At 51.0% G+C, this 27,198-nt stretch overlaps 1 protein-coding gene across 1 annotated transcript; it reads left to right on the top strand.

The window, feature by feature from the left end:
- EPHA10 (EPH receptor A10) lies at window positions 1-26,115 on the top strand. Its single transcript, XM_085081075.1, has 17 exons — window positions 1-91; window positions 1,120-1,184; window positions 2,474-3,143; window positions 9,925-10,080; window positions 11,260-11,601; window positions 15,766-15,890; window positions 17,245-17,407; window positions 18,460-18,568; window positions 18,658-18,713; window positions 19,430-19,555; window positions 20,684-20,869; window positions 21,570-21,631; window positions 21,719-21,922; window positions 22,441-22,590; window positions 22,736-22,938; window positions 23,023-23,187; window positions 23,528-26,115. Exons 1-17 carry the CDS (start codon window positions 28-30, stop codon window positions 23,640-23,642), a joined length of 2,961 nt encoding a protein of 986 aa, XP_084937201.1. The 5' UTR covers window positions 1-27; the 3' UTR covers window positions 23,643-26,115.
- The last annotated feature ends 1,083 nt before the right edge of the window (window positions 26,116-27,198 follow it).

Below are 27,198 nucleotides of genomic sequence, written 5' to 3'. Positions count from 1 at the left end.
CGGCGCGGGGCGCGGAGTCGCGGCGCCATGGAGACGGCGCTGCCGCTGCTGCTGCTGCTGCCGGTGCTGCCCCGCGCCGCCGCCGAGCAGGGTGAGCCGGGCGGGGCGGCGGCGCTTCCCGCTACTCCGGTGCTCCCGCGCCCCCGGTCGCGCCGTGTCCCCGGCGCTCCGGCAGCTCCGTGTCCCCCGTGCCTCGGCGCGCGGTGTCGCCGCATCGGTCCCGACGTTGGTTGCCCGCGGCAGGTCGGGCTGCGTGTTGCGGTACCGGGAGCGGCCGGCTCGGCTCGGCTCGGCTCGTCGGTGGGGCCGCTCCGGGGCTGTCCGGACCATTGTGGGGCGCGGAGATCTGCGGGAGGAGCGAGAGAGAACGGACGGGTCCCCGTGGAGTAACCGGGTCAGCCCGGGGTGTCCCGGTCCCCGCCATCACCGGAGGCGCTAGGCAGCGCACCGCCGGTACTGAGGCAGGGAGACGGTCCTAGCCCTGGCTGCGCTGCCACGGGCGGATCCCATTGGTCTCGGAGGCGAGGAGAGTGTCCGGGAGCATCCCGGAGCGCTCCGGGCGGAACGGTGGTCAGGGATGTGCCCGCCGGGGATGCTCCGCCGCGCCCCTTGTCACCGGTGTCTGAGCTCCGGACGAGGCTCAACCTGCCGATCGGGGGCTGTCGCTGTTGGCTGGTTGTGGAAGGATCGTGAAGCTGAGGGAAATAGGTCTTCCTGTCAAATATAGCATTGGCTGTTTTGTGGGAAAAGGGTATCGTCTGCCAGGGAAATCCCTCTTTCAAAGCAGCTGCTGGCATCTTTCAGTTCCAGCATCCACACGCTATGGGCATGGTACAGTGGCAGCGTTGTTTGTGGTGTCAGAGGGATTGTCCCTGGGATGGCACACTCGTTAGGGCACCGATGAGGTGCCAGCGAGGTTGTTCTGGGTGTGCAGTGAGAGCTTTGTGGCGCATGGTGCTCACACACTGACGCCATGGCTGGGAGATCCAGGGTGGGAGCTGCTCCTGTGCCCTGGGACCTGGCACAGCATGGCACTAAGCTTCCCAGCGGATGGGCTGGGTGGGTTTTGCTAGCATTTTCTGTATCAGTGGTTTTGCTAACATGCTGTCTTCCCTGCAGTTGTCCTGCTGGACTCAAAGGAATCCCAGGCGGAGCTGGGCTGGACCTCACACCCATCGAACGGGGTAAGCATGGAGGTGGGACTTTCCTTCTGCATCACTGGAGAGGATGAAAGGGTCGGTCTGTCAGCCTCTTGGTGCTCAGCAGCACTTGAAGTCCTGTGTTATGAGTGCTTTGCTCACCACGGACCTGGGGTGGGTGCTGGCAGCCTGAATGACTCTTCATTTAGGGTCGATGGGCAGCTCAGCATGATCAGTGCCAAGAGCCCCTGGAAGCAGAGTGAGGAGTGAGGTATTGACTATGTGAGCGCTGTGACTGGTATGGAGTCCCTCCTCAAATTGGATTTTACACTCCTAAAACAAGCAAATGAGCACTGGCTAGTTAAGGCTTTGTGTTGTGGTTCTCACACCAGCATGAGCACCAAGGGTCAGCCCAGCCCTTAGAATCTGAGTGCTGTGGCTGGGGAATTCATCGGGAGCTGTGTCATGTAGCATTTGTTTGGTCAGCCCCTGGCTTTGCTGCTGGTGTTGGTCTAAAGCTGTTTTCAGGAGAGTGTGTTAGGAAGCTTGGAGTTGTGCCTCTGTGCAGCTTTGGGTTCGTTTTCCCGAATGGAAACAAAGCATTCAGAGGGAAGAACGATAGCTCCTGGAGTCATGTGTGTAGCACAGCTGTTTGTTTGCAGAAGAAACTCTGTTTTGGGTATGGTTTGACTGTTTTGCATAAATTTACCCCCAGAAAGAATTGCTTTGGGAAATTGCCAGGTCGTCGTTCAGGCTGCAAGGGTTGAATCATCATTTCACTGATCAGAATCGCTGCTGATAGCTTTGGGGAAACACTGTTTCACTTGCAGTCGGAGGATTTGTCCTGTTGCTGCTGAAACTTTTCCCGTCAGAGAAGCTGCTGCTGTTCATGAAGGCTTTTGATGTCCTTGTGTGATGGTGTGACTGGTGTCACATCTCCTTGAACATCTTGGATTTTTCTGGGTGGCTCAACCCCACCCAGAGTTACACTGTGAGGATGCACCTTCCCAGGGACAGAAAACCTGCAGAGTGTGTGGAAGAGGAAGGCTCTGGCTCCTCGGCAGATGATGCAACCAGAATCAGGCTTTGTTTTCCAAGCTCTGCTGCTAGTGCTGCCTTTTTGGTTGTGTCTTCATGATGCACAGAGCTCAGGTGTTAGATGGTCCAGGAGCAGGGTTACTGCAGCTGGTAGGTTTGGTGGGCTGAGGTTTTCCAGTGCCTACAACATAACGGGCTGTGGTGGGGAGGCTTGTGGTGGTGACATTGATACTGGTCAGCGTGTCTCTGCCAGGGCAGCTCCTGAGCTGTTACAGCCCTTTGTGTTCTCTCCCCAGTGGGAAGAGATCAGCGGCGTGGATGAAACCTACAAACCAATACGCACCTACCAGGTCTGCAACGTGATGGAGCCAAACCAGAACAACTGGCTGCAGACGGGCTGGATCGCCAGGCGTGACGGCCAGAGGATCTTCATCGAGCTCAAGTTCACCCTGCGGGACTGCAACAGCATCCCTGGTGTGACGAGCACCTGCAAGGAGACTTTCAACTTGTACTACGTCGAGTCTGACTCTGACCTGGGCAGGAGTGTCCGTGAGAGCAAGCACACCAAGATTGACACCATTGCTGCCGACGAGAGCTTCACTCAGGGCGACCTGGGCGAGCGCAAGATGAAGCTGAACACCGAGCTGAGGGAGATTGGGCACCTGAGCAAGAGAGGCTTCCACCTGGGCTTCCAGGACGTGGGTGCCTGTGTGGCGCTGGTCTCCGTGCGGGTCTATTACAAGAAGTGTCTCAGCACCGTGCAGAACTTGGCCGTGTTCCCAGACACGGTGGCAGAGACGGCCTTTGCGACATTGGTGGAGGTTAAGGGCACTTGTGTTGCTCAGGCTGAAGTGGACGTGGATAATCCCCCCCGGATGCACTGCAGCGCAGAGGGCGAGTGGTTGGTCCCCATAGGGAAATGCCTGTGTGGCCCTGGCTTTGAGGAGAAGGACGGGGGATGCAGAGGTAAAAGTGGCCATTGGTGTCCTGGCAGTTTTTGTCTGTGTCAGTCCATGCTGCTGCCAGACCTCTCTGGTGCCTGAGCACAGTTTGGACAAGTGGGATCGTCTTTTGTCAGCAATATGTTTCTTTAGGTGATGGCAGCTCCCCAGCAAAGCACCAGACCTTTGTTTGCAGGGTGGCACTTGGAGGGCGTGGGGCTGCTCTGCAGCATGGTACTGGTTGGGCAGATGTGTCAGAGCTCTGGATGCTGTCAGGCATTTCCCACAGCTTTATCTGTAATGTTAAAATTACTCTAGAACATTAATATCCCTGTTGATATGCTTTGGACACAGTTTAATAGTTCGGTGACTTTACAGCTCACAAGGTTATGTTTAAGGACAGCTGCAGAAATGGATTTACCCTCTGCCTTAACAGGCATCCTGCTAATGAACCAGAGGCTATGAGCACTTCCATCTTGCTTTCACAGGCAGGTGAGAGCCAGGTGTGGCATGCTGGCTGTCATGCTCTTCCTCAGAGTGTGTGATTGTCTGAATGGAGAGAGTTGCTGGGCTAATTCCCCCCCAGGCACCTTCTTGCCAGCTGGGATCTGGAAAAGGGGATGTGTTCTTCAGTAAAACACATCTGAAAAGAGCATTTGTTACCCATACCTGCTGCCCAGATGATACCTTGGATCTCTCCCTTTTCACCTCAAAAATAGATTGAGGGGAAAGCAGCTAAATAAGTCCCAGGAAGGCAGAGTTCCCCCATGTTTGGGGCAGGTGGTGCAGTAGGAGAGTGAGCTTTTCCCACGGAGTCAGATCTGCTCTTCAGGAGCACCTTGAGGCTTTTCAGTTTTACACTGTGCTTCCTCCAGGTGGTAGGATGCCCTTCCCAGTGCTCTGGGCAGTGGCTTCTCCTTAAGAAGACCTTATTAAAGCTATCGAATTGAAATCTCAGTGCTGTTGATTGCTTCAGCGGCTGCATGGCAGCTTGCCATGCTTTCCACATCTGTTTGGAGTGGGGATTTACATAGTGAGTCCCAGAAGGCTTTTGCTAATGTTTCAGGTTTCTCTGTGTTGAGTTTAAATAATTCATATTCTCTGAGGAAAAATATTTGAAGTAATTTAATGGACATAATTAAGTTTTTCTCCCCTCTCACAGAAAGCAGGTCATTAGTTACTCTCTGTGGAGCAGTGTCTGATGTCTGGTCAAATATCAGAAAACAGTTTTTAAGGGTTGAAAGTTCTGGGTTTGTTTGCAGCCCTGCATTAGCATAGTGCTAAGTGAATAGCTTTAAAAGATCTCTGATGAAAGCAGCCAAGGCTGTGGAAATTCTTCAGTGAGGACAAAAGCCCTTGAGCTGGAGGCAGGTGTACTGGGGATGATAAACCAGCCAGGTGATGGCACAACACACCTGGCTCCACCACTGTGATCTGTGGCAGTGGCTCTGGAGGATGGGTGTGAGTTTGCTGGGTGTTGCTGGCCCATGAAACTTCTTGGCCAGAGTCTCTGTTGCAGCTCCTGTGGGCCTGAGAGGTCCAGGTAGTGGGCTGGGGTGGTTGGGGCTTTGCTGCTGCTGTGACCTGTGGGGTGGCACAGGGGTCAGGGTCATGCTTGTGGGTGGTGGTGGCAGCAGGACTGTGGCACTGGTGACAGCTGGAGGATGCAGGAGATGAGCTGGTGAAGGCGTTTGAACTTGGTTGCAGGGCAGCTGTCCCTGTAACCCTGATTTAAGTGATGAAAGCATCCTGTGCCAAGAGGTTTGTGTCCTCACTCTGAAATGAGCAGAGATGAAAAAAGACCAATAGGACTTACCACTCTGCTAATTCCTGCTGCAGGAAAGCTGAGTCTTTCCATGTCCATCCTCCTGTCCTCCACCACTGCTCCAGAGGGACCCCAGCACTTCTGACAGGTTTGCACATTTCTGATGAATCATTTTGGCATTTGGTGGAGGGCAGCCATCTCTGGGGTGGGACTGCACAACTTTAGTGTCTGTTTAATATCCACTCAGGAAGAAGAGGAGAGTTTGTCACTGAAAATGCACTCAGACTACTTGTCTTGTCTGATGTATCTCTGTAGCCAGATGCTGCTCTGTGCTTACTCAGACCATAAAACCCATTCCCAGAAGATGTGCAGCAGGCAAGTGGGCAGTCCTGTGCTCTGTGGATAATCCCCTGCCCATCCCTGGTTTGTTTTTGCTTGGCTTCTCAGCTTTGATGGCCTTTACCATTAATTTTTCCAGGCCTGAGCTGGTAGCCCCTTTGTGCCATTTGTTTTGTGGTGTGTAGCAATAGCTTTTGTGTAAATGAAGCTTGGGATCTGCCTGACATTTCCCTGTAAGGTTGTCTTCTTCTGCTTCATCTTTTCTATCCAATGCCTAGCAATATCTGCAAGGAGAATTTCAACAAAGCCCAAGGTTAATATTTACCAGCCAGATTTGCTGCAAATGAGACAACTTCAACCAGACGTTGAATGAATATGATGGAGACCAGTTACCAAAAATAGCTGCCAGCCACTCTTCTTTGACAGAAACGTAAATTTGTGCTCTGGAGAAGTTTCCTCCTCGATTCATTTCCCTCCACTTGTGACAGCAGTGGCAGGAGCTAGCTCTGCACTGCTGCTGTGCCCCATGCTCTGCTCCCCTCAGCAGCACCTGGAGCCCTGCCTGGTCTGCTCAGTGATGGGGTAATTAGTGGCCTTGTCCCTTGTCTACGTGGGAATGACATCACTGCAAACAGTTTTAGAATTGAAATAGTTTCTAGTGCTTTGTCAGGGTTTTTAAAAAACCTTTTAAAGAGATGAGTGTTGCTGCTTTCCTGGGGAGGAAAACCTCACACAGGAGGTGTCTTCAGTGGCAGCACAAGGAACAGCTGCTGATTGCTGTTTGAAATGGGGAATAATAGAAATTCCCCTTGCTTTTCTGCATCACTGGATGGATTTTTGAGCAGCATGTTGAATTCAACCTGCTATGGACAAGACACAAAGATTTATTGTGTCTCTCATAGGGAGAAAGCAAGGGTTTAGGGTGGGAGTGGGATGTGGGACAAGATGCTTTTCTGTCCATTGGATATGTGCCACCACAGCTTTGTGTCACTGCTGTATCCCTAGGTGGAAAAGAAATAGTTCAGTTGAAAGTTAAAGAAATTTAAAATAATAAATTACAGTATTTTGTCATTTAGTGCAAAGATACCTCCTGAAGCCCGAGGTCTGCTTTTCTGTTTAAATACAAAAAAGATGGATCCAAATGTGCAGCTTTTGATTTGTTTCATCTTTTATACATTAGCTTACAAACCTCTATGTGCTCCTGGAGTGCATTTTATCTACTGACTGATGCTGGAGGATTATGCATAAGTTTATTTTTCCTCCTGGGACTCTGTAAGTTGCACAGAGCACCAGGTTTTGCTTTCATCACAGGCATGCCACAGCCAGGCTGGCAGATTGGCCCTTGGGAGGGCTGGGGACACTGTGGGGTTGTGAGATGGGATCAGCACAGTGCTGGATGGTGGATGCTGGAACACCCATGTGAAATGAGCTCTCTCTTCAGTCTCTCTGGAGTAATGACCAGGTTTGGAGGTATTTATCATTTGGGATGCCATGTTACATTGCTGGGTTCACCGTGTGTCTGAAATAATTACAGCTATGGAGGTTGTGACAGATTCAGACACAAATCGCTCCGTGACATTTAATTTCGGAGCAAACGACTCTGACAATTACAAGCATCACAAGTTGTTTGCAGAATTCCTGTCAGGTTAAGGTCATGGATATCTGGCTGCTGGATGAATGTGTTGGATAGGCTGTTGAAATGCAGAGGGGACATTTCTTGCCCCTAGCTGAGGGTGTCTGTGTGAGCTGCAGTGCTTGGCAGGCGTGGGGTGCACTGGAGAGGCTGGAGAGTCCTTCACTGGGAGCTCTTTGGTGGATCCATTAGGGAGCTGAGAGAGACAACAGTAAATTGCAGTTGGCTCAGTGGATGTGCCTGCTTCAGCGTGTCCTTGAGGAAAATTCTGGCATAAATAGCAATGAGGTTCTGTCAGTCCTGGCTGGATTCAGCAAATGCACTCTGTTAGGTATTTCGGGACTGTCTTTCTTTTGGACTAAATCACTGAATTTAATTTCAGCTGTTTAGGGCTCATCGTTGGGGATGCACAAAAATCTTGCCCTTGGACACAGGTTTTCATTTTAGAACTCTTCAAATTACTTAAGGACAAAAATTACAGAGCAGCATTGTCTAGAGGTGTCAGAATTGCTGTGAATGTGTTGGACCACAGGCTGCTTGTTGAAAACGAGTTATTAAAAACCTCCAAACTGTGTGGAAGGCAAGGTGCTTTTGGATTTTCTCAAGTGGTGCAGCCCAAAGTTCCCATCCTGGCAGACATGGAACCAAGGTGAGAGGAGCTGGAGGTGTGACTCAGTGCTTGCATTGATCACTCCTCATGCTGACTTTGTCCCTCTCACACAGGCACAGAGATTGGACACGACTGCTGTCCCTTCTCTCTGCCTGCAGTATTGATTACAGCTGGTGTGAGACAAGGTGAGATTGCAAACTCAGGGTGGAGGGGACAGGAGCCTCTCTGTTACCTGAGGACATTTGTCCATGAGGCTCTCTGGCCACCTCAGAGCACCACTGAAACTATTCCATCAGTGATTTACACAAGGTGTGGTTTGGGCAATGTGTCCTTGTCCACAGCACTGTCTGGCAGTGTCTGTCCCTCCTTGGGGCTGCTGCCACCTCCTTCCCTCTGCACTGGCCGGAGGCACCTTGCCTCTGAAATGCAGTGCTGAAATGTTTGAAACATAATAAACAGTGACTTGCTGGGCTTGATAATGGAATTGAGATAGATGGAGTGCGGCTGTGCCAGCCTGGTCCAGCCAGGGGTCAGCAGGAGCAAGAGCTCCTGGGAAAGATGCATTGGGAGCAACTTGGGTGACAGTGGTGAGAGTGCAGGTTTGAGTGTTGCTGAGGAAGGGCTGGATGTAAATCTGAGATCTTGAGGGGTCCAGTCTGCCTTTTGCCAGGAGGGATTGTCACGCTGCTGGGTGCCTTAACCCATGGTGCTGTCCTAGTTCTGCCCAGTGCCAGCTGCTTGTTTCCCCAGCTGTGGCTTTCCTGCAGAGCATTTTTATGAATGTCTGCTTCAACAGAGGAAATTAACACACATCAAAGCAGATGAACTTTGTCAAATACGATTCCATGACCAAAACTGGGAAGGAATTGATTTTGGAAGACAACCGAGTTGTGGTGTTAATTATAAATGCCTGTATAGGCATTTTGAGTGAGGCTGCAGCTGTTATTGATTCACACTGGCACACACTGCTAGGACTTCACTGGGAAGGGAAAATGAAAGCTGTCCTGTGCCACTGGAGTAGGAAACCATCCATTTTCTAGCTCTGCATCCTCAATTGCCCCTGCTTTCTCTATGGCACAGACTGGGAATGAGAGAGGACGTGTCTGTCCCTCAACAGAGACACCCAGTCCTGTCTGAGGAGCAAGACGAGGCAGTAAGAGCTTTTCCCATGGCTACTTCCTGCTGGGTAATCAGCAAACCTGCAGCACAAATCAGTGCAGCTCGTTCTGCTGCTGGTGTGACGGTGTGAGGGGAATGTGCTCTCTCTGTCACTGACATGGATCAGGCATGCTTGAGGAGCTGCTGTGGTCAGCAGTGGTGGAGCTGGAGAGGTGGTTGATCCATCTGACCCATCTGGCTGCTTCTCCTTGGCTCTGGGACAATGAATTATTGAATTTTGTTGTTTAATAAATAATTTAGTTGTGGTGGTACCAGAGGACAAGGAACAGGATAGAAAATAGTGTACAAAAAAGAGAATTTCATTCTATAAATTGATGACCTGATCTCCCAAGAGCTGTCACATACCCACTGCAGAAATAAGCACTGTGAAATGACAGGGACACCTAAACCAGCTGGGGACCAAGAAAAACACTCGTAGGATGAGGTGGAAGAGGGTGGGAGTTTGTCTGAAAAAAGAAACAGAGACACACACATGATGCATCACATGTGCTGGACACTTTTGTTCTTCAAAAGGGCAAGTTTGGGACAGCCAAGGAAAAAAAATGAGCAAGTAAAGCTCCTTGTGGAACACACTCACAGGGGGTTGTGGTGCCTGCTCCTGGCACATGCAGATTGGGGAATTTTGTGCCATTATTAATGACAGACACTTCTGTAAACTTACTTCTGGCTGTTAGAAAACAGGGGGGAATGGTCTGAAAGACACTTCTAATTGGAAATGTTCAGTTTCCTACGATGAGATGTCAGATTTGTGTGACAGGCACATCCAAGGGATGGGGGCTCTGGGCTTAGTGCTTGGATCCCATCAGGTTTGTAAACAGGATTGATTTTCCTGTCCTGCCTGCTGCAGGGATATTTCTGTCCTGTATCATGGTCAGTGCTGCCTAACTAAGGAAAAAGCAAACTGTGTCTCTGTTCTATGAATATACCACTAGCTTGGTTTGGTTTCTCAAATCTAAAGAGGGAACTGGAAGTTTTGGGAGTAATTTTAGCATTTGCTATTTTTTTCCTGGTTTATCTAGCACCCTAGATAGGGAATGACATTGGCTGTGAAAGCCAATGCAGAGCTACAGCACCCAAATGTCTCTTCTGGGTAAAACCAAGGGACATCTCTCTTGGATGTCCTCAGGATCATGCAGGTGCTCAGGGAAAGCAGCTTAGAGGGTGGTATCTGCTGGCCAGTGGCAGCAAAGGATGTCCCAGGAAACAGGGAAATGCAGTCATCAGACATGTTCCCATTCCTCCTGCGCTGCTCTCCCCATAACATCCTCTGTCTCTTTCAGCTTGCCTTCCAGGGTTTTACAAGCTCTCCCTCCGTCTCCCTCTCTGCTCTCCATGCCCTGAGCACAGCTTCACCCATGAGGAAGCCTCCACGTTCTGCTCGTGCCAGAAGAATTACTCCAGGTCTCCTTCAGACCCACCATCTGCCTCCTGCACACGTAGGTCTCGCTGAATGGCAGCTCTTTGTGGCGAGGGAAGTGTCCTGGCACTTTGTCTGTCCTACAGCACGGAGCTGGGCAGTGCCCAGGACTGTCCCAGGCTCCCCCTGCCTGCACTGTGGGCTCACCTGTGGCAGTGTGTCCCCGAGGGTCCCATCTGTGCTGGGGTGATGCTGCAGTGGGAAGGGGATGGAGGGGCTGTTCCTACAACCCAGAGCTTGCTGATGTGACAGACGTGCAGTCAGCCTCATAGACTCCCTGCTAAAACTGGGGCACAGTCATTTAGTCACTATAGTTCACAGGTTTTAATTAAATGGCCTCTAGTTAATTGGACTGGAGTCCAGCTGCTCTGGTGATGGATGCTGTCCAGCTGCCAGCACAGCGATGAGGAACCCTCTGTCTCTGCTGAGCATGGCCAGGAAGTGTCCAGCTGGGCTCCCAGGCTCTGGTGGTGCTCAGGGAGCTGCTGGGTCCATCTGGGTGCTCCTCACACACATCCCTCCAGCTGGGATTCTCTGTCCCACGTCCCACTGTGCCACGTGCATCAATGCCTTCGTGTCCCCTCGTGCCACCCTGAGCTGTGGCTGTCCAGGAGGTGCTCTAGTGCTCTACCCCCAGTGCCTGTGCTGCTGCTCCCAGAAGACCTTCAGGTTTGTCCCTGTGCACAGACACTGTCGCTGTTTCAGACAGGCACAACACACAAAGACACAGCCCCAGGCCAAGTAGAAAGGAAGGCAGAAACCAAATTTATTGCTACAAAATCTCTTTTACACTATTTCCTAACATTCGTGCCATATGGCCATTAGCTCCTAACTCGTTATTATACAACACTATTGATCAGTTATTCCTAGCACACACCTTTTGCAGAAAACAGCCTCCTGCTCACAGGTGTGCATTCCTTCTTGGTTTTGCTTCTTGCTCCTGTCCATGCTAAGATTCTCACAGGTAGGAATTGTCCATGCTAAGATTCTCACAGGTAGGAATTGTCCACGCTAAGATTCTCACAGGTAGGAATTGTCCACGCTAAGATTCTCATAGGTAGGAGTTGTCCACACTAAGATTCTCACACGTACAAGTTGTCCACACTAAGATTCTCATGGGTATGGGTCGCTTGCAGCACGGTCTGTGTCTGTGAGCTGAGACAGGCTCGATTCTCACAAGACACTCTTCTTCTTCCAGGTCCACCCTCTGCCCCGAGGAACCTGGTGTACAGCCTGCGGCAGTCATCCCTGGTGCTGGAGTGGAGTGCCCCGGCTGACGCGGGCGGCCGCAGCGACCTGACCTACAGCCTGTGGTGTGGCCGCTGCCCGCTGGCACTGCAGGGTCGCTGTGAGCAGTGTGGCAGCAGCGTGGGCTTCGTGCCGCAGCAGACGGGGCTGGTGGAGCGCACTGTCACCCTGGTGAACCTGCTGCCCCACGCCAACTACACCATCCGCGTGGCTGCCCTGAATGGTGTCTCGGCCGTCAGCCCGCTGGCTGGACAGCAGTATGCTGAGGTCAATGTCTCCACTGGCCATGCAGGTATGGCTGTGCCCTGGCTGGGTGTTCACCCTGTTGCACCAAGGGGGCAGTTGATGGTGTTGTCTCGCTCTGGGGTCTGCTCTGCGGGCAGGTTGGTGGCTTTGCTGCTGGGAGGACAGGCTGGGGTGGTGTGGTCACTGTCCTTGTGCTCAGCATGCCTGTGCTGTGGCAGTGCTCTGGTTCTGTTAGTCCTGGTGGCACAAATGTGGTGCTTGGATATGGCAGAGGGGCAGATGAAGACTGGCCTGTGGCACTCACAGGGGGTTCCAGTTGGTGTCACTGGGAGGCAAGGAGTGAGAGTGGTGACAGCCTGGGCTGTGAAGGGACAAGTCTGCTCTGTGATCTGGCTGCAGCTTGAATTTACAAATCGCAGAAAAATACCTTTGGTGAAGCAACATTTTCAGCCCATTCATAAAAAACCCCTCTTTAAAACAGATGATTTAAATGTTGGCTATCCTTCAGAAACAAAAAAATTGATTTTCTCTCTCTATCCTGTGCTAGTCTGTGACACAATTTCTTACTGTAATTGTCCTCTTCCATTTCCAGTTTGGCATTTCTGTTCCCTCAGGCAGGGAGACATGAGTGTCCATGCCTGTGGACAGGTCCCTGACCAGAGGGGTCTGTCCCTCCTCAGTTGTTGGCTGTGCTAAAGGACAGCCAGGTCCCTCCTCTGTTGCTGGAGAGATGCTAAGCTGAAGGACAGTCAGCTCTGTCTTGTTGTGTCCTTGTCCGTTCCTCTGCGGTTATGTTATTAATTTGCATGAAAACCCTTTCCCAAGCCACAGTTAATGGAGACAGATGATCCTCACGTACCTCTTGGCAGGAATCGGCCAACAATTTCATCTGAAGAGATTAAACTTTGATCTTGTTATAAATAATTTTCCCACCACTTGATCAAATGTTTTCGTGCCCGTTGTTGCTTTTCTCTTCCCTCATGTCATAATCCCCGTGGCTCCATTGGGGATGCTGTGCTGCAGACTGCTCCTCAGAGGAGGTGTCATTCCTCATTAGGATCTTTGCTGTTCAAGGATGGATTTAGCTCTGGGAAGATCTTCTGCCTCCTGAGCTCAGGCCAGGGGGACAGCGAACAGGCTGGGGAGGGGTGAGCTTAGAGAGATCTAATAACAAACCTTTCCTCCAGTCTGGAGGGGAAGAGGGACCTGTGCTCTGGAGCTGCCTCCTTGCCTGGAGCCCCAGGTCTGAGCAGGGCACAGGAGGCCAGGTGTGGGCAGGGAGTGCCCTGCTCTCTTAGGGAGCAGCAAGTTGGTGATGCCAGCCCATGCCTTGGCTGCTCAGAGCAGCTTTTCCCCTGGGGAAGGCGAAGCTCAGCCCCTTACTTGACACCATGTACTCCTGAGGGAGCTGAAATGCACATAAAGAACGTGGATAATTAATCCTGTAATCTGTTCAAAATCAATGTCTCTTGTTGAGCTTTCAGATGCAGATGGTGGCTCGGAATTACCCGAGCAGCTGAGGCTCAGAAGTTTCTTGGAACACTGACAGTTTTTATTGCTGAAGGTGTCCCTTCCTGGGCAGCACCAGGCTAGGGCTGCCCTGTCTGCAGGCACCCAGTGCCCTGGTTCTTCTTGCCTTTGCACTGCTGGCAAAGTGCCCATCAGCAAAGAAAGGGAGAAGGTTGTCTCATGGAGAGGTGGCAGCTGAATTTGTCTGTAAGACGCCCCTGGCAGAGGGGACACTGCGTGGGCAGGATGTGGAGCCACAGCTGGCAGGGACAACACGTGGAGCTGCTCCTCAGAGCACATCAGGGGAGCTCTGACTGCTGATATGCAGGTTCAGAGGAAAAATTAAACAAGTAACAAGACCCTATTTAGCTGTCAGATCCTGCTCCTCTAATCCAGCTCCGAGTGCAGCTCCGTGCTGCCCTTTCCCTCCAGCAGTCACCAGAGGGAATTGTCCATCATTCCCTGCATTTGCAGGGAAAAGAAGATGCAATTTAGTCTGCAGGTGGCAAAATTAATACTGTGTTTTTTCTAATCTGTCCCCAGCATGGGACTAAATAAAAGTGTTTGAGGAGTGAGTGGAGCTGTTCATCTGCAGGAGCAGAGCTGCATTAGCCATGTAAATGTGCACTCCGGGCTCATGTCATTTGTATTCCCGGCAGGAATACAAGGCTCCTGCCTTAAAGAGCTTTTAAATCTGCTGCTGATTAATAATGCAGCCAGTGCCAGAAAGCCTCCTCCTTCCTGAGGCTGGAGAAGGGGTTTTAGCTGGATTTGGTCCTCCAAAGCAGGTTTGCCTCTGTGTGCCCATTGACCATTGACCACAGGATGAGCTGGCTCTGGGGCAAGCGTCTGCACTCCTGGGGTCTTTGCCCTGAAAGGGCTGCCTGCTGACTGGGGAGGTGGTTTCTTGGCTTTGGAACGGAGATCTCTGAGGCAGGAGCTGCCTGGGACGGTGCCCAGGGCATGTTCTGGGTTGGGATGTTAGTAAGTGGTGAAGGAGGGCAGGGGAGGGGAGGCTCTATCTGGCACTAGCAGGGCAGGGTGCAGAGGAGTTCAGTGTCCCTTGCTGAGTGCAGGTGTTGGATGCAGAGAATTGTTCCAGGGAGGGACACGGTGCCACATCTAGTTTTATGCCTGTTCTGCTGCTACCCTGGTTAATCAAGAGGAGAAAATCCACGTACAGGGGAATGGAGTTTATAAAATCAGGCAGAGTGGTGAATAATTTAATGTTTGCTTTTTCGAATAGAGGCAATGTTAGGAGAGCTTAAAATATTGATGGGAAACACATTTTTTTTCACAGTGTGAAATGCTTTATAGCCTGTGTGATTTTCTTTAATGTTTTTTAAACATGTTTGAGGCTGGCACCTGCTTTTCTGTCATGTACCATGAGCTCTGCTCTAAAGCCCATCCCTGAGTGAGTGGGATTTTTTCCTGATGACTTTGTTAGCAGTCAGGACCACACATTCAGGTGTCTCCAGTCCATTTGCTGGATTCAGAGCTACAGGAGGGCAGCTGTGTGATATTTTATTGATGGGAATCACATAACACAGCAAGGAGCACTTAGCTTAGCTTACAGGAGCAGGACCCAAGGCAAGTGTTGGGGGAATCCTCACTGCAGGAGGATGCTGCCAGCACTGGCCTTTTCCCACCACACAGACAGAGCATTTCTGATCTTCCTGCCATGCTTTGTGTTCACTCCTGTTCCCTACAGTCTGATGTCCCCTTAAAGGCCATCTCTGGGGTCAGTGGATAATGTTTGACCATGTCACACAAGCAGAGGGAGCTGTGTGGGCACTGGGAACTGCACAGGAACATCTTTGACTCCTCTCACACTCTCATCAGAAGCCAAAGGGACTTGGAATCAAGGAGGAAACCACCATCAGTGAAACATCATGAGGGCTTTTATTTCAGCAAAGATTAATGAGCTAAGTAATAAGTACAGAATTTCACAGATACTTAAGTTTACGTTCTAGGGAGTTGTTCCTCTCCACAGGCGTCTTGGTAGGATAGAGATGGGTCCAGCAAATGTCCTGATTTAATGGGAAGTGGGACAAGCTGGAAACAGTCAGTGTCCCCATGCAGCTTCTGCTGTGCCTGAGGGCTGTGAGCTGCTGCCTTCACAGGCTGGAGACTTGTTGGGAGGCAAGCCTGGTTAAAAGGGGAATATTGGCAAGTGCCTCTTGCAGCGGATGAACTAAATGGATGCACACATGTCAGGGAGGGAGTTTGTGCTGCCCAAAAACACAGCCAGCTCCTGAGACACAGACTCAGAGCAGGGTGGTTGGGTGGCTCTCCCATACTCCCAGCAGCCCAGTGGCATGGGGTAGATCCAGTGTGAGGTGGTTCAGGAGGCTTGGTGTGTCCCACCAGCCCTCCTAATCAAAGATTGTGTTTCATCTTTCCCAGACATCCTCAGCAAGTGTTCAGAGCCCAAGACATGAGTCCATCCTCAGACCCTCAGCAGCACTAAAGGCAGAGGGTACCATTAGGAGTTTTCCAGTTTTCCACTGGAGTGTTCCAGGCTGCCCATGGATTACAAAGCTGTTGTGTTTTACCACTATCTTCTCCCCAGCCTGGAGTTCCTCCAGTCCTGATTCAGAGAGAGGGGGACCTGGTGTCTGCAGAAGCCACACACTCTGAGGTTGAAGGTTTTACTGAAGCAGCACCTCAGTCACTGCCTGTTTCCTCTCTGCATTTTCAGTGCCAACTCCTGTCACCGACATCCGCACGGAGAAGGTGGAGCAGAAGAGTGTCTCCCTGTCGTGGCAGGAGCCAGGCTTCCTGTCTGCCAATGGCACCGAGTATGAGGTCAAGTACTTTGAGAAGGTAGGCTATGGGCACTGGCAGGGGCTCTGTTTGTGTTCAGGTCCTTCCCTTGCCAGCCAGCTCCACGCTCAGCACGGTGCCAGGTGCTGTGTGTGCCTCATCCCAGTCACCCATCCACTGTGTGACACCAGCTAGGCACAGACTGTGACAGCACAGTGGATTCCTACAGCCTTGAGGAGGTGGTCTCTGTATTCCCTGCTCTCTGGGAGAGTGTTGTGCCTCGTGGTGTGCACTGCTTTAGGACTGAGAGCCACAAACCTGTGACTGTGATGAGCTATGAGTGGCCTTTCTACATAGGAGGGGACTCAGCAGGCTCTTGATTTTAAAAATTACTGCTGTTTGACAGGTGCAGTAGGTTGGGAATTTTAGGAGAAATACCCGTGGGCAGAGCAGGGACAAGGCTCTACATCAAAATAAATGCAGTTTATGACACAGTTCTGCAAATTACCTTATCTGCGTGTGCTCAGGCTCGTTATGGAGCTGACGGCGGTTCAGGCACACTGTGCAGGTGACATGGCAGTGCTCTGTATTTAGAAACAAGCCACCGTGAAGCTGATTCATATTAATGTGATTTTCAGCATCTGATAGATTTGAGAGGAGGGATCTGTGGGGGAGGGCAAACACTGGAGCCTGAGATGGTAATTCCTGTTCAAATGCAGTAACATGATACCTGGGGTATGAAATGAGGAACCCTCCTCCTTGGGTAAGGAATTTAAGTACAGTTTAGCAGTTACTCAGTGAAATGAGGCTCTTGATGCTGACATGAATATCAACTTAGCTCGTAATCTTTGCTTTTAAAGCTTTTGTTTTTACTGTGAAGATTCAAATGAGAAAACATATTGAGTGGAAACACATTTGGCAGTGAGGTGAGCAGTGCAGTGAGTGGCTGATGCCTGTGCTGGGCTGAGAGGCTGGGACACTGCCTGTGTCAGACTATGGGACTGAGACACTGCCTGTGGGGCTGGGATGGTCCCACCTACCATGTACCAATCCCACAGATTTGCTCCAGTACTCGAGTGGCAGCAGCAGGGCAGCAGGAAAGGGCTGGCTGGTGCCACAGCTGGCACAGGGGGAAGTTGCTGTGCAGGGTGGCTCAGCTGCTCCCCACCATCCCATCCTCTGCCTGTTTTCATAGCATCATCTGGCTCCGTCTGCCATTTCCTGTGCCCTTCCCATGTAATTTCTGTTCATGAGACACCCAGTGAAGGTGTTGTTTCTTACAGAGGCTGGCTGTTTGGACAGGCTGAACAGGCTGTCCTGACAGAGCCCAGAGCTGAGGATATGACTGTGCCATGCTGGCTCTGTGGCGCAGCTGTCAGCCCAGCTCCATCTCAGGTATCTCATTATTTCACAGGATCAGAGAGATCAAAGTTACTCGACTGTGAAAACCACATCAACGGCCGTGACGGTCAATAACCTGAAGCCTGGTACTCTCTATATCTTTCAAATCCGAACATCTTCCTCTCCAGACTACGGGAGCTACAACCCTGGCATTGAAGTGGAGACACTGGCAGAGTGTAAGTGCAGCAGGGCTTGTGGCCCTGTCAGGGCTCTGAGCTGGGCCCTGGGGACACTGCATTCACAGCTTGTGCCCCAGCTGCTCCTGGTTTCATGGGGCAGCTCCTGTTCCTCTGGTTCTGCTTTTCCTAAGGGCACCTACTGTCCAGGAACTTGCATTTCCTTGCATTTTCCCATTAGATTTTGATGAGGTTGATCCTGCTGCCCTGTCTGTCCTGGGGGAGCCTGTCCTGGCTCTTCTCAGTGAAGAAGGCAGTCACTCTCTGGCTCCTCTCTCATGAGGAGGCTGGAACAGTCTCTGCTCTTTGGCTGAGATTGCCCTAAAACATGTTTAGCTAGTGACTGCTCCCCACCTCCCGCTGCTGTCCTGGCTCAGGAGGTACTTGGCTTGTCCACTGCTTGGCTGGCTCAGGGCAGCCAGCATCAGTGTTATCTGCTAAGGCTTCTTCTTTTAAATTCCCATTCATAACTGTGGTCCAAAATCATCTTATTTCACTAGAAGAGGGCTGGAGGGATGTTGGGCTTCAATACAATCCCCCGCGCTGGCTGGAAGTGTGAGCCTGAGCTGGCTGGCTCAGAACAGCTCCCACAGATTGTGTTTAACAGGGCTTTAAATTGCCTTCATTTGCCACACAGAAGACGTTTCAGAATGAATTGAAGCCAATAAAAATTTTATAGAGACTGTAGCTATCTAATACCCCTGTTTGCAAAAGCGGGAGGAAAAGGGATTAATGCGATGAAAGAAAACTATTTGTAAGCCATAAATTTTGATATGTCCCTCTGATAAACAGGAATCTTCCTCAGCTCTGATTAACAAAACCAGGAGCTGATGCTGGGTTTCTCCTGTGCCTGCAACATGTTGGGCTTATCCCACCAGCTTGGGCTCTTAGAGCTGAACCAGAACATGAATTGTGGTGAGAAGTAGCTGGGTGGCTTCTCCCACAGCCCTGCTGGAGGAGACAGGCTGGCCATGGGAGCAGTGGCCAAGGCAGCTCCTCTCCTCAAAGCTGCCCAGAGCACGTTGGTGACCAGCTGTGCTTCCCTCCTGCAGTGACAGTGGCCTCCAGTGAGCAGAGCCCTGTGCTCATCATCGCAGTGGTGGCCATCGCGGGGCTGACCGTGCTGGTGTCCATGGTGATTGGCATGATGGTCTGGAGGAGGTGAGCAGGGCCAGGCACAGGCCAGGGGTGTGAGCTGGGCTGAGGGGCTGCTGCTCAGGTGCTGATGTGCATCTTCATTCTCCTTGCAGGCAGTGTGGGTACAGCAAAGCCAGCCAGGATGGGGATGAGGAGCTCTACTTCCACTGTAAGTGGCACCCAGCTGTCATGCCCCGTGGGATCTCTGTATTTATCACTGTTAATAACACACCAAAGCAGCCCTGAGTCCTCACTTCTGAAGTGTCTTCATCCTGTGTTATTCCAGAGCAGGGGCTGGCACAGCAAGGCTCTCCAAGGACTGTGGCTTGACAGCCCCATGACCAGTGTCTGTCCTTCCTGCATGCCAGAGGAAATGGGGATTCTTGCAGCTTTCCAAGGGGTCTATAAATTATTCCATTAACTTCTCATGGACATGAGCAAACAGCCTTGTTTTCTGGGGCTACTCTGGATTATTGAGAAGCAATCATTTTACAGACAACAGTTGTCAGAGGGAATCCAGCTGCTGGGATTGATGAGTTTATTTGATTCCTGGCATATGCCCACGGAGTACACACATGCTCTTCTGTTCCCCAAAGCACCTCAGAAGTGGCAGAGCCTGCCTTGACCATTTCACCTGGCTTTGGAGGGTGGGAGCTGCACTGGAGCAAAGGGGCTGCTCTGCTTTACCCAGGGGTCGTGGCAGTGGAGCAGAGCAGTTGGATTCACTTAATCCTAAAACAATTGTTAGAAACCTTAGAGCTGGGTCTTTTGCTTTGCTTATAGAAAGTTGGTACATTGGTCCTGCAGACCAGGAGATGGATAAGCTGGGATAGTGTTTCCCAGGATGGGAGCTCCTCTAATCCACCCTTTCTGCCTTTTCTGCAGTTAAGATACCAACCAGGAGGACATACATCGACCCTGACACCTGTGAAGACCCCATGCAGGCTGTGCACCTCTTTGCCAAGGAGCTGGATAATGCCAGCATCAAAATTGAGAGGATTATCAGGACAGGCAAGTCCCACGGGGTGGTGGCTGTGCTGTGGGCTGTGCTGGGGTGCTCCCCTTTAGCTCCTGGCACGCTGGGCCATGGCAGTGCCATGACATTGCTCTGGTCTTGGGGGTACCTGCCTGCAGTGGAGGGTGGTGAAGATTTTGTCCAGGAGCTTTGTTCCACATTCCTGGTGTTTTCCTGAGGCGCTGAGCACAGCCAAGTGAATGCCACATGGACCAGAAAGCATCAGCAATTATCTGCAACTGGGCAGTTTGACAGCAGCGTGAAAACTATTTATAAATATGTGAACCTAATGATTTATTGATTTTCATCAGCTCCACTGGCTAAAACTTAAAAGCAAATTAAAATCCCCTGACTGGACCCTAGAGCCTTAATGGCTACTGTATGCCAGAATGTGGGAAACATGATCATTCTTTGTCATTTCTTTTCCTAAAGATAAATTCAGCTGTAGCAGCAGTAGACGTGGAGGAAGGGAGGAGGGAAGGGCTTTACAAGCAGCTGAAGGACAGTGCTGAAGGGGAGAGGACACTGAAGAAGGGATGAGTTGTCTCTGAACTGCAGTGTGGAGCAGCTCAGAAGAGCCCCATGTACCTTTCATGAGCAAACTGGTGTTTGAAAAATCGAGAAAGAAATTAGTAAGGAAGACATTTCAATCTAAGGAATTTGGGAGTGTGTTTGTCTCACTGCTGACCTAACAAGAGCTTGATTTTCAAATCAATAAAGCTGTTCATAGCTACACACTTTTTGTTGTAAAGCAAATATTGGCTTTTCATGTTGGGAATTCCATGGTTCCTTGTTGTGGAGCGCATGGCTGTGCAGTGGGATGTTCTCCCTCAAGGATTTCAGGAAGCCTCCAGCCCTGCCATGTCCAGCTCTGTGGGAAGATGCTGAGCCAGGAGGCAGAACTGGCCAGGCCTGGAGCAGAGCTGAGTGACAGGGGGTTAATCCTCCTCTCATGGGATAAAACACAACATGCACTGAAGCAGAGGGTGGAGAGAACAGCTGAGAGGTAATGGAGATGACCAGTGGTCGTTGGTCATGCAGATGAGTGATATGATCCAGGGTGCCTGGTGTGAGCAGCAGCTGTCCTGCCATGGATCTGTTTAACCTATTTCTCTGCTCTGCAGGAGAGTTTGGGGAGATCTGCCGGGGCTGCCTGAAGCTGCCCAGCAAGCGGGAGCTGCCGGTGGCCATCCAGACTCTGCGGGCAGGCTGCTCAGAGAAGCAGCAGCGCTCCTTCCTGGCCGAGGCGTGCACCATGGGCCAGTTTGACCACTCCAATGTCATCCGCCTGGAGGGGGTCATCACCAGAGGTATGGGGGTCCCAGGATGTTCCTGTGCAGGATTGGGCTTAAGCTGGTGGAGAATGGGTTTAAACTGGGCTTAAATTGAATTGGAGAGGTGACTTGGTGCTGGAGGGGCAGTTGGCTCCCTGGAGATCATCTGTTCCCACATGTATCAGCTGGGTTTGCATCCTGATGGTAAATAAAAAGCTTCCAGCTAGGTTAATAAATGCAGGTAGTGGGGCTGGCTTAGCAGCCAAACACGTGCTCTCTTAATGAAAGGAAATTGAAGTGAGATTGTGTCAGTAAAACAGATGAGCCTGACTGCTCCAGCTCTCTCCCATGAGCGTGTGTGTGGAGCCATGGATGTGGTAGTTAATGGATATTCATGTAAATCCAAAGAAACCAGAACATGTGTGCTGATTCTAACTAGGCTTTTTATTAGGAAAGGAAGTATTCTGGCTGAGCTGGTTGCTTTTGCTTTCATTGGGCTGTGCTGTCCTTTGTGATGTGGTTTAGAGTCCTGGTGAAAGGAGCTCCTGATACTGGAATCCATTCCTAGCTGGGAATGACAGGGAAGCTTTGGACCCACTTGGACATGGCTAACATCCTCATGTCCTCCAAAAGCCAGGCAGTGCAGGGGTTGGCACCTGGATTTCTAAGCCCTGCAGTGTTTGAACTGCCTGAGCAATGGTGGCACTCATGCTGTGTTGCCTGTCTGTCCATGCAGGGAGCACCATGATGATAGTGATGGAGTACATGGGGAACGGCCTGCTGGACTCCTTTCTCAGGGTGAGTACTTGGATCTCTGCCCAGATTGGGCTCTCCTGGCCATGGCCCCATTGCTGACCTTTGGCTTTTCCTCCTCTGCTCTCCCAGAAACATGAGGGGCAGTTCACAGGCACGCAGCTCATCTGCATGCTGCAGGGCATCGCCTCTGGCATGGCATACTTGGCAGAGATGGGCTATGTGCACAAAAGCCTTGCTGCCCACAAGGTCCTTGTGAGCAGCAGCCTGGCGTGCAAGATCACAGGGTTCAGACGGCCACAGGAAGACAAGATGGAAACTATCTTCTCCACCATGGTGAGCTGCATTTCCACATTCTGTTGTCACACTTTTCCTAGGCTCCCATTTCCTCCTTCAAGTATGAACAGGGACTCTGCACCTTGAGCTTCTTTCTCAGGTAGAAATTCAATGTGTTTGGCTGGGGAGCTGCACAGCAGTGACCTGGCACTGTGCCTGCTCTGGCTACAGCCCTGCTGCACAAATCAGGGCAGAGGGACTAGTGCTTATACAGCTGTGAAGTGGTTTTTGTTAAATATTAATGTATAAAATGCCATCAGCTTTTCCTGGGGACATTCTCCTCTCCCATTAATATTTCAGGACTCACACTCCAATGTAGTATTCAGCTGCAGTGACATTTTAAACAAATTGAGGATAAGGTTTTCTGTTTGTACTAAATGTGCTCATGGCACAGGGGTTTGTTTGGTGTCCACCCTGTGATGCCAGGCAGGGCACAATGAACAGTGAATTGTGGAATTACCAGCATTGGCTACATGGTGCTGGCCAAGCCCTTCATTCCTGCCCTTCTGCCTGTCCAGCGTGGGAAGAGCCTGGTGCTGTGGTCAGCCCCCGAGGCCATCCAGTATCACCACTTCAGCCCTGCCAGTGACGTGTGGAGCTTCGGAATCGTCATGTGGGAAGTCATGTCCTACGGCGAGAGACCCTACTGGGACATGTCCCACCAGGATGTGAGTCCCCTGCAATCAGCCATCCCTAACTGTGTGGTGGCTCCTGGGCGGGGTGTGAGGAGGGAGGCTTGCCCGAGGAGTTTTCCCCAGGGTTTACCTTCAATTTGCACTGCAGCAGCCCTGACCAGCCCCTCACACCCTGCAGGTGATGAAGGCTGTGGAGGATGGGTTCCGCCTGCCAGCCCCGGCAAACTGCCAGCCACCCCTGCACCAGCTGATGCTCGACTGCTGGCAGAAGGAGCGCAGCCAGCGACCCAAGTTCTCGCAGATCCACAGCGTCCTGAGCAAGCTGGTGCAGAGCCTGGAGCCCCCAAAGTGCCCTGGCTCCACGTGCTCCACATGCCCCAGGTGACCATCCTCTTGCCACACCTGCTTGTCCCCCCTCTGCCATGCCATGCCCCACTCCCTCCTCACCACCCTCTCTGTTGGCAGGTCCCACGGCACGTCCATCCCTCTCTCTGAGAGAACCTTCTCAGCCTTCCCATCTTTCAGCTCCGTGGGTGAGTGGCTGGAAGCTATAGAAATGGGCAGGTACAAGGACAACTTCACTGCTGCAGGCTACTGCTACCTGGAGTCGGTGGCCAGGATGACAGCCCAGTAAGTAACTTGTTCTCCTGGCTGTGTCATGAGTGCCCTGAGAGCAATGTTTCCTGCCCCTGAGCCAAATACAGTGTGATTTACTGATTAGCTGTTGTGCCACAGCACAGGGTGGTGGGGTCAGAGCTGTCCCATGCCTGGCATGCTACATGCTCCTGTTAGCCTGGAATTCCTGGTCAGCCTCAATATTGCTTCATCTAGGACAAAAGGTTGGGGATTTCTTGCTCATGCATGTCTGGAACCTGTCCTTGCCTGGAAACAGTCAGGGTTGGGGCACATGGTGGTCAGGGCTGTTTGTCCTGGCTGACATTTATCATTTATCCTGGGGCTCATTTTGCAGAGACATCCTCAGCCTGGGTATCACGCTGGCAGAACACCAGAAGACCATCCTGAGTGGGATCCAGACCCTCCGGGCTCAGGTCATCCAGATGCATGGCCGAGGCGTGCAGGTGTGAAGCAGTGCCCTGCAGAGGTGCAGAGCACTGGCCCAGCACTCCCGGGGAGGAGCACCCCACTGGCCCCAACTGGCCCCATCTCTGAAACCTGGTAGTCTCAGGTGGGCTGTGGGCATCAGTGGGTGCTGCCAAAACGTGGCAAGAGAGCAGGGCTTCTGTCCCCTGTGCCCGGGCAGCCCAGGATTCCTGGGATGGTGCAGTGTGCCTGGGTGGATGTGGCTCTCCCCAGCGCTGTTTTGTAAGATGAGTCAAACTGTATCGATGCCATTTCATGTGGTAGTTGAGTTCACAGGGTGGGATGGACCTTTTTGCACTGTCTGAATCCAGAGCCAACATTTCTGTATCTTGCATCCTGCTGGTGAATCCATGGGTACTTTTATACAACCTGACAGATCGCAGCAACCCCACAAGGAGTTTTTATTGGATTTATATTTTGGGAGCAGCTCTCACCCAATGCCCAACTCCTGGAAGGTGACTTTCCCCATCTGTGCTGAAGGAAACTCTTTCCCAGTCTCATTCCTTCTGCTCTGTGAGTTACTTCGCTGAGTGTTGGCACCTCAGTTGGTGAACAAAACCAAATATTCTCCAGTAAAGAGCAGAGGAAATGGTGCTGCATCCCCACATCCAGGACACACCCATACTTTGTTTTGTGAGCACGGTGCTGCCTGCCTGGCGTGCCACCAGCTGCAGCCTGATCCCTCAGAAGACATAAATAGCATCTCCTTAATAATACAACTTTCCTTGAAGTTAGTTAATTAAATGGGTCTTTGCAGCTCTGCACGGAGTTTTGTAAGGCTTTTATTATGATCTGTACGTATCGCAGGTGAATTATTAATGCTGAAAGGCAAAGATTTACATAGGGGATGATGGCTGTGGGTGATGCTCACAGTCTGATTGGAAATCTCCCTCCTGTTAGCCTGCTCCAAGAGGATGAGGATCTGAATGAGGATTGAGTGAAGGGTCCCTTGGGGCTGCCACGGTGACCACTCTGCCAGGGCAAGTGCTGCATATGCTCTGGGGTGTTTATTGCTCTCTGGGGAAAATGAAATCTCTCCTTCCTGCCCCTTCTGCAGCTCAAACCATGCTCCCTCCCCAGTGTCTCTTGGCCAGTGTTTTTAGCAGAAATAATTTCTCTAAGTTTGGCCCGAGCCCAGTCATGTTGGTCACTTGCCATTCTGCTGTTTCCCACCCTGAAGAGGAATAGCAGTGAACAGAGCCCTGCATTTAGTGAAATGCCCAATCCCAAGGATCAAGTGCAATTTGTGTGCTCTCCATGTTTACATTTTATCTCTAGAGCAAGTATATTACAGGTCTCTAGGCAGGGGGTTGAACCAGCTTGATTCTGGGTCTTCTCTCCCCTCTCCCTGCCCGTGCTGTGTGTTGGGATGTGGAGCCATGCTGGGAAGTTGCTGCTGGAAGAGCTGGCTGCAGGCAGGTACTCTTGCTCTCAAGGAGTCCTGGGGACATCTAGGGCTTGGTGATGAGGTGACAGTGTGCCTCAGTCTGGAAAACATGGTTCTGGCCATGAACAGGCAGAAACAATCCCTCGAGTCCCCCAGAACAGACCCAGAATTAGGAATGTGAGGAGGTGCTGGCTCTGGCTCTGGCTCTGGTGGTGCTCATGGCCACTGGAATCTGCTCCTCCGTCCCTCTGCATGTTGCCCAGCTGGAAAGGGATAAACCTCAGCACAGTTATCTGGTAATGGCTGTTTCCCTGGGGTGCACTGGGGGCTGTGGCTCCTGTGGGAAGCAGCCTAGGCTGTGTGGAGAGAGCTGAGCTCTGGGATGAACTCTAACTCAGCAGAAACAGGAGTCATTTGCTTTCCTGGTCTCTCCTTCAAGAAAGGAAAGGAAAGCAAAACCCCCCCAAGGAAGCAGCCTTCTAGCCCAGCTCCTTACAACAATAAACACTTTTAATGGAGCTCCTCACCAACACAGGGTAACAAAATTCATAGATTAAACTATAGATTGTTGTTGTTATTATATTAAAATTAACTTGCATCCTCTCAGTCCCTCTCCTTGGGGAAGTAGTATAATTAAATTAATCAGCAATGCTGTTTGGGAGCTGCTCAGCCAAGGGAAATGCCTCAAAATGATCCTGGTCTTCCCATCCAGCCTCTGACATGTCATGAGGCTCTTGCCTCCTCCACAGGGAGAGCTCTGGTCCTGTTGGAGAAGCATCTGCAACACTCCCCTTGCAAGAAACCAAATGGGAATCAAGTTGGTTCATCTCCAGATGCTTTTATATTCATTAGCCACGTGTTAAATACTGTAAATACACACTTGAGAAGTTAATATATATTTTTATAAGCTCGAGACAAATGTAATAAAATATCATAAGGGACTCTGTGTGCATCTCATGTTTGAGTTATAGTCAGACATCTCCAGGGAATCTCAGTTGGTTTAGAATATTTAATAATAATAACAATAGTTATTATAAATGCCAATAAAGTTCTATTGACATTTTTGTTAATTTTGTATTTATTGAACCACGGTTGAAGACGGCAATAAAGAGATACCTAAATACCTGAAGAAAACCAACCAGTAATCCTGCCCTGGTTTGTCTGTGTAGATAATTTCAATGCAAAAATTTTTGCAATAAAAGGTCTTCTCCATACTATCATAAAATCTATATATGCCCTTAAAAAACACCACACCCTGGGACCAGATAACCTCAGATGTGCTCCCAGTGTGGAGCTGTCAGTGCAGTGCTCAGTCTGATACAGGTGCTGGTGTGTAAGCATGGCAATGTTGCTGAGCAGGGGGAAAATCCTGCAGAGCTCCTGCTCTCATGGCATGTAATTAATTGCTTTATTGAGTAAATGAGAGCCATGTATGGCCAGCACATTACATGCAAACTCAGCACAAACAATGATATTTAAAAATTATTTAACGCAACTCTCACTAGTTCACATCTCTTTTTCCCAGGAATATTTCAACAATACCCAGGAACAGGCACAGGAGTCCTGGTTAGTGTAGTGACAGCAGTGACAGCTGCTGGGAAAGGACTGAATGGGTGCTTAGAATGGACAAAGTCTATTTGCCTTCTGTCCATCAATTAATTAAGGCAGCCTTCGCTCAGAGCCTGGCCAGGGCTGCTCTGGCACTATAAAGAAATAATTAGAGCTCTGGAGCAGAGTGATGAGCAGTGGATTCCCAGTCACAGCCAAGCAGAGGCAGATTTTGCCCAGTTATTGGCAGCTGTGCCTCCTTGTAAGGTGTGGAGATGGGTTTGTCTCTCTTCTGTGACCTTCCTGGCACTGTCTCTGCTGGAGGCTGTGGGACACCTCCTGTCCTGGGAGCTGGCAGCCCCTGTGCCAGCCCTGCACCCTCTGCACCAGCCCTGCACCCTGCTCAGCCCCACAGGAGGTGGCTCTGGTGACAAAGGGGGGTCAATAAGCCCTTATGGCTCAGACAGGGAACCCCAAAGTGCCAAGGATGGGCTCAGCACTTGGCAGGTGCTAATCATATGAGGGATTTTTAAAATAAAACATTCATTGCATGGTGCTGGTGAAAGCAGCTGCCACAGGGTCCAGCTGGCCCCACGGCTGGGTCC

The sequence above is a fragment of the Lichenostomus cassidix genome, chromosome 23 (genome assembly GCF_008360975.1).
Source record: "Lichenostomus cassidix isolate B80296 chromosome 23, HeHo_3.0, whole genome shotgun sequence".
NCBI classification, from domain to species: Eukaryota; Metazoa; Chordata; class Aves; order Passeriformes; family Meliphagidae; genus Lichenostomus; species Lichenostomus cassidix.
Note: the sequence above shows the minus strand (reverse complement) of the source record. Positions and strands in the feature narration are given on the sequence as shown.